The sequence below is a fragment of the Habropoda laboriosa genome, unplaced genomic scaffold (genome assembly GCF_001263275.1).
Source record: "Habropoda laboriosa isolate 0110345459 unplaced genomic scaffold, ASM126327v1 scaffold110, whole genome shotgun sequence".
NCBI classification, from domain to species: domain Eukaryota; kingdom Metazoa; phylum Arthropoda; class Insecta; order Hymenoptera; family Apidae; genus Habropoda; species Habropoda laboriosa.
In genome coordinates this window covers 1,179,274-1,185,392 of record NW_017100243.1, presented here as the reverse complement: position 1 = coordinate 1,185,392, position 6,119 = coordinate 1,179,274, and the positions used below count along the sequence as shown (strand labels likewise).

Sequence of the window (6,119 nt, the reverse complement as noted above, 5' to 3'; positions counted from 1 at the left end):
TTTAATATTATCTCTGAGATATAACCTGAGCGCCATTGTATGTCCACGATCCGAATTTCATTATACACGATTGTTCATCGAATGGAAAATATTCCACGTTAATTTCGCACGATGATTTGTAAATAGCGGGCGGTTTCCAAGATACTTCGCCAGTATATTTTAACGTAGCTTTTGTCATAAGTGTCACTTCGTAATTGCCATCGGCACTGTAAAATAAACATATACTTTTAATTTTGTTTTTTGTAATCATCGAAGTCCATAAAATTATGTTAACTAGTTGTAATAAAAAGTTTACTTATTGTAGAGGACGATATCTGGCAGCCAAATATTTTCCGAAGGCACGTATAACATTTCCACGCCACCGTATTCATCTGGTTCCCATCGTAATTTATAATCGAACCATTTCTGTCAAGACGAAAATATAACAACGAATAAAAAACTTTTACTGTTTTATATTTTGTTATTTCTTTAAATACTCGCAGAAATGACTTTTTAATTAACATTTACCTGTTCCACCCAAACGTTAGTAGTCATCACTTGATTTTTTAAATTCTGCAAATTTTTAAAAAGAACTGTTAATATTAACCCTATGCATACGGAATGTAAGAGAAATGCATAATTTCGCACCATTTCGATTAGCTGCGACAGCTTTAATCCAAGCCAAACCGTTAAGGTTTCACTGTTATTGATAACAGGGCGTATGAGTCTGTTATAATTCGCCAATAAGTCATCGTAAAGTCTTATTGTGTCGGGGTTTGCCTGGAACGTTTTTGTCCCGGTAACATCTGCACGAAACACATTTCTTTTCTATCATAGTTTCCAACAATTATGTAAAAAATAACCGACTACGTCGCATTGGAACAAGGTTGACAAAACAATACGTAAATGACAATAAAAATGTTAGAAAAGTTGTATAATAATTAAACACTGATAGAACAGAAAGACGAAAAACTTACCATATATAAAATAAAGAATACAAAAAACACCACCCCACGTTGATATCCGCATTTTAAATGTAACTATTTACAAATTTGTACAGAGTCGAGATGGCAGTGACCACTCCCAGTAAAAAGAACGTTCACCTGTTAACATCGTACACGACAAATTTCGAGTTAACGTAATCAAATACACAAAGTACGGCTACTGTATAAGATATTTTTCTTACTGGCGACAAATGAAGAATGCGATTAGTAGAATATGATCGTTCTGCATTTCACTGGACCAAAATCGATATCCGAAGTTACCGCCATGACACTTGCTCCAGCTTGCACTTCAATGTATATCATGTTACAGATTCACACTCTTGCGCATGCGCGCTATTGACGCGCGCACAGCTTTTTCAAATCGTGCACGTATTAGCGCGGCCAGTTATTAGCAAGCGTCGCGCACGCGTTTTTCGTCGTAAGATTCGAATCTTCGTTTTTTCTAATTTTCGTCAATTTAAAACGTAAAACGTCGTCTGAATGCATGCTAAAAGGTAACCAAAGTAATCGTTAGTTATTCCTTGTTCTCGTATTTCAATCGAGCGGTAAATCTTATTTTGTTCGAACGTTTTAATCGAAATGATTTCTCGCTTGTCGTAAGATGGATATTACCGACATTTTGCGAAGCTTGTTCGCCAGGTAGCGCACTCTGTACCAGTTTTCGTGAACGCTGTAACCCTTAAATGCACCGTCACAATCTTTCGACAAAAATTATTCTCGAAGCACCTTTATAATGAAACCGCGTTTATCTACAGATTTTTAATTATTTAATTTACAACGAAGACATTTCAGAGACTCGATAGGATACATTTTTCTTCCTTTTGTAAAGTAGCGTAATGTTCGTTGCCTTTTAACTTCGTAGACATTCGATAGTCATTTTGGCGGGCACTTTACCAACACATTTCACACAATTAACTTTGTTACAAAAATTAAGAGTCGTTATAATATCTACCGTAATATAAATATTCGACAATTTATACTTCATTTATCCAGTGGATCGATATCAAGAAACTGAGCACTCGAAGTTAACCTATCTACCGCTCGTAAGAGGTTAAGTAAATGCAAAGCGTGATAATTAATAACGAGATAACTAACAAGGCTTCAATATTAGTGCACACGAGAAAAAAACCGTATATCTAAACGATAACTATTGCTTAAAACGTTCCTGAATGTTTCAGCACCCTGTGCAACGCAGCACATCTAACGTACAAAGGTAATGCAAAGTAGTATACCTATAACATCAACACACAACGTTTCACCCAATCCTTGACTCGTTTCACTTAACATTTCTTACCGTAAACACCTCTGATTCCCCATGCATAGTATCGACCAAAATAGAAAACCACGTTCATGTTTCAGGCGACCGTCGCGTGTTTAGAAAACATCGTAATTATGTCAAGCAAGTAGCGGCGGAAGCACAAAGCACACTGGCCATGTTGCAGCGGAAAGTATAGTCGGTTGAACCGATACAGCGAGGTCGTAAAATCCATCAGGCGTCAAAGTACACGAAATCCAAGCGTCGAAACAGCAATTTAAGCAAGATAAGAAGCTTACTTAAAAAAAATCACAATTACTATTGAGCAGAAGGCAACAAAGGCTTATATAGGGTGTCCCACTTATAATGCACATCTAAATTATTTTCACTGAAACATTACACGGCCTTGATCGAAGGTTCAGGTATTTATTTCCTCCTATTTCTATCAATTCCCTTAATGGAACACTGGAAACGTGTTTATTTGGTCATATCACCGATTTTACGTCCTCGTTATATTTCTTCCACCAACTGTACATCCTTTAATACTTCAATTTACGATGTGACTATATCAGTTCCTCTAACTATACACATTTACTCAAGTATTTGCCCACTTATTCATTCACAATATTCTTTATTTCAGAAAGCAACTGCATTTAACCAGTTTCCAAGGATCTAACTATTAAGTCTGGTATCCCTCGTTAAAAAAAAAAAATACTTAAAAGAAAAGAAAGTATACGGGCAAATACTTGTGAACGTGGTAGCGTCTATTCTTCAGGAAAGTAACATCGATGGTGTAACAAGGCACGTAGAGGAGATCGAAACGCATCCTCCCACGTATACGATTATCGATCAAGGATACGTAAACAGCGGCGGTATAGTCGCGCACACGCGGCGACCCGGCCACTTAGCGTATGTTTGTTTAGTACCTTTTACGACTATATCGTCCAGGCATGTGTTAGGTTACGGAGGGAGCCAGTGTCTGGCGCATAGCTGAGGGTTGGGTGGCACGGCGCCGTGCTTCGAGAGGGTCATTTATAACTGTTATCGTGAGACTTACTAGCCCACTTACTACCTCCACTATGTCTATTCTCCACCCCCTCCCTTTCTATTCTACTGGAAGAAACGTAAGCGCGAGATGCGCCAGTCCACCGATCCTGCTGGTCATTCTATCACGGCTTTTTATTCGGTCATCCTGTATCGCGCCAGAAGACAACCCTTTGAGTAATGACGCCAACGAAATCGATACATCTCCGGCGGATCCTTGTGTCTTAGCGTGTAACTCTCTGTAATATCCAGAATTGTTTCCGAGGGAAAGTTCAGGGACCACTTACCGTCTCTTCTTTTCTTTTCTTTTTTAGCTTTCCTCTTGGAAAAGAAGAGTTACACGGACAAGATTAGAATATTTAATTCCATCGCTTTTGCTCAGAAACAATGTAATCTAGCGGTGACTTTGTAGTTGTGAAACTAGAGAAAAGTGAAGAAGGTTATTTCACCTGAAACGGTATAATTGTCGCTGGGCCAATTACAATCCTGTTTTCATTAGCTTTGGGACTTGTAACTGTAATAGTTGTACACACGGTCCTAATCCTTTGTTCTGGCAAAGCCACTTTGAGTGGCGAACTGACTGAACTGAAGCCGAACTTTGGACACATAGTGTTTACGGTTGGTAATATGCTAGCATTACATAAATCTGCGCGATAACAATAGCCAAACTTTCATCTTTAATGCTCTAGCCAGGGTATAATTGTATGTACAATACGTATATACGTGCAATTTCCATGTTACTTAGAAGGGAACATTCTGCAGTGGTAATCACCGATATTGACGAAACTTTGCTATATGACCTAGTACTAAAAAAAAAATACTCGACACGTATTTTTTTTTACATTTGGTCAAAATTATTATCTTTTATTTTTCAAATTCATCAATTTACTCTATTCCCCTATCTCTAACAGTTCTCGAGATATTACACTAAATATACTTACTACCTCCAAATTTAGGACGATTTTCACCCCGATATAGAAAAATTGTCGAATATTTTTACGAGATCTATCGCCCACCAAAGTTTCATCAAAATCGATGATTATCATTTCGAGATGTTCCCTCGTTTGCATTTACCAACGAAAAAAAAAAAAGAAATACACGTGAACGTGAAAAAAATCAATCTGATAAATTTCATTCGCAACGATAGACGTGTTATTTAGGAAGATCCGTATGATGAATACGAAGCCATGGCAGTACCTATTGAAACTCTGCGTGTTTGTCGAACAAACGTAGAATCATCGATATCACGTTCGTGGTTGTTCCAACAGATCATACACCGTTTACAGGGCGAAACAGGGTTTTATTTATTATAGCACGTAGAACCGCGCGCGGAACGAGAAAGCATCGGCGACGTTCGGGTGTTACAACCGATAGCTCGTCGTTATCGGGGACATTTCTCATCGCGTTTTTGTCCGTCGCTCAGAGGCCGGGAGCACTTAATCCTAATATGGAAATATGTCGTGCCATCCGCAAGCCGACGATTAATGCGAATAAATCGATTTTTGGCGTAGGTGGTGTGTGACGTTTGCCGGCCGCGAAAATCCTGGAAGCCAAGCCAAGTGGCGGAAACACGGGAATTCCATCTGGATTTACTAAGATCAGTGCCATTTAATGTGGAGCTCGATAAATCCCTTAAAAGCTGGCGGTCCGCAAGAAGACGGCGCATTACAATTTTCCTGGAGGAAGGAGAAACGGGCGCAGCGCGGCGGCGGCGAACGTCTACGAAGGAGACACGGACAAATCTGCAAATGCAAGGCTTCAGGTGCCAAATGCTTTCATCGTATAACGTGAATAACTGCCTTCTCTTATTTCCCGTCCTACATCGATCGCAATCTATGCGAATCGCACGCCCATTTTCGTTCAAACCAACGGAGAAAACCTCCTTATGAACGTGTTCCATTCGAGATGGCAAAAAAACATCTCGTTTTATTACCACATGTATACGAACCGATCGATTTTAATGCCGCGCATTAGCGTGTCCCCGAAAGTGTATTGGTTATCGCGGGCAAATTGGATTGGAGGTGATAAACGGAGAGAGATATTGGAATTTTAATAAGTATGTTTACACCGGGAAACAGGGGATAAATAAATTTATCTCGACGAAGAATGAAGGTAAATTATACTTTCGAACACTTTACGAATTTTATGCGATACTTTGAAATTCAGAAAAAGAGGGAACACGTAAGAATCTAGAGACCGTCAGCTCTATTCGTTGATCTTTCTACTTGATATTCCAACGTTTCCCTCGAGTAGCTTCAATTCCGACACATCCAATTCGTACGCCTTCGTATACTTTCCTAAACATGTCTATTTATCTAATTTATTGTTTCCAACGGTCGTCGTATCTTTAACCAAACGACACACTTTCACAACGAATCACTCTGCTTTCGAGCCTACGTCGAGTCCAACGGTAAATTAGAAACAGCGATCTTAGTGACAAATTTTTAATCTACTTTTTACGATTGTTTCCACCAAAAAGTGGTACAATTTGAGAGCTCTACGGAGCAAGAGAATGTCCAGGTTGTCCATGGTCATGATCGTTCCACCGTGCAGCGTTGGCTAAACGCCGTTGCTTGCTTATGATTTCCATAATTCTGCGCACTTCGTCCGTGGCAGGCTCTAAAGAGCCAATATCGAGCAAAGTAGGTGTGTACTTTAATTACTAGAGATAATTACGTCGTCACCGGCTTCAGTGAGGGATGGAGGTTTACTATGATAACAGAATATCCAATATCCTGGTGAGTTACGTACCGAGCACGACACAGCCTCCTGCATATGTATTCCGCACGTACGCACCGTGGATGTATTTACTATCGTATGCACGCCAGTACATGCCA

The 6,119-nt window shown here is 39.5% G+C and overlaps 1 protein-coding gene across 1 annotated transcript in view; it reads right to left on the bottom strand.

Annotated features, from left to right (window-relative positions):
- Positions 1-1,247, bottom strand: part of LOC108572114 (acetylcholine receptor subunit beta-like 2) — a 2,890-nt gene extending 1,643 nt beyond the window's left edge. Inside the window, exons 1-6 of the mRNA XM_017934304.1 lie at positions 1,166-1,247; positions 957-1,082; positions 628-785; positions 508-552; positions 296-405; positions 26-206 (exon numbers count right to left, since the gene is read on the bottom strand). Of these exons, the coding sequence (XP_017789793.1) occupies positions 26-206; positions 296-405; positions 508-552; positions 628-785; positions 957-1,008 (546 nt within the window). The 5' untranslated portion in view covers positions 1,009-1,082; positions 1,166-1,247. The remainder of the gene's footprint in view (positions 1-25; positions 207-295; positions 406-507; positions 553-627; positions 786-956; positions 1,083-1,165) is intronic.
- Between the last annotated feature and the right edge of the window lie 4,872 nt (positions 1,248-6,119).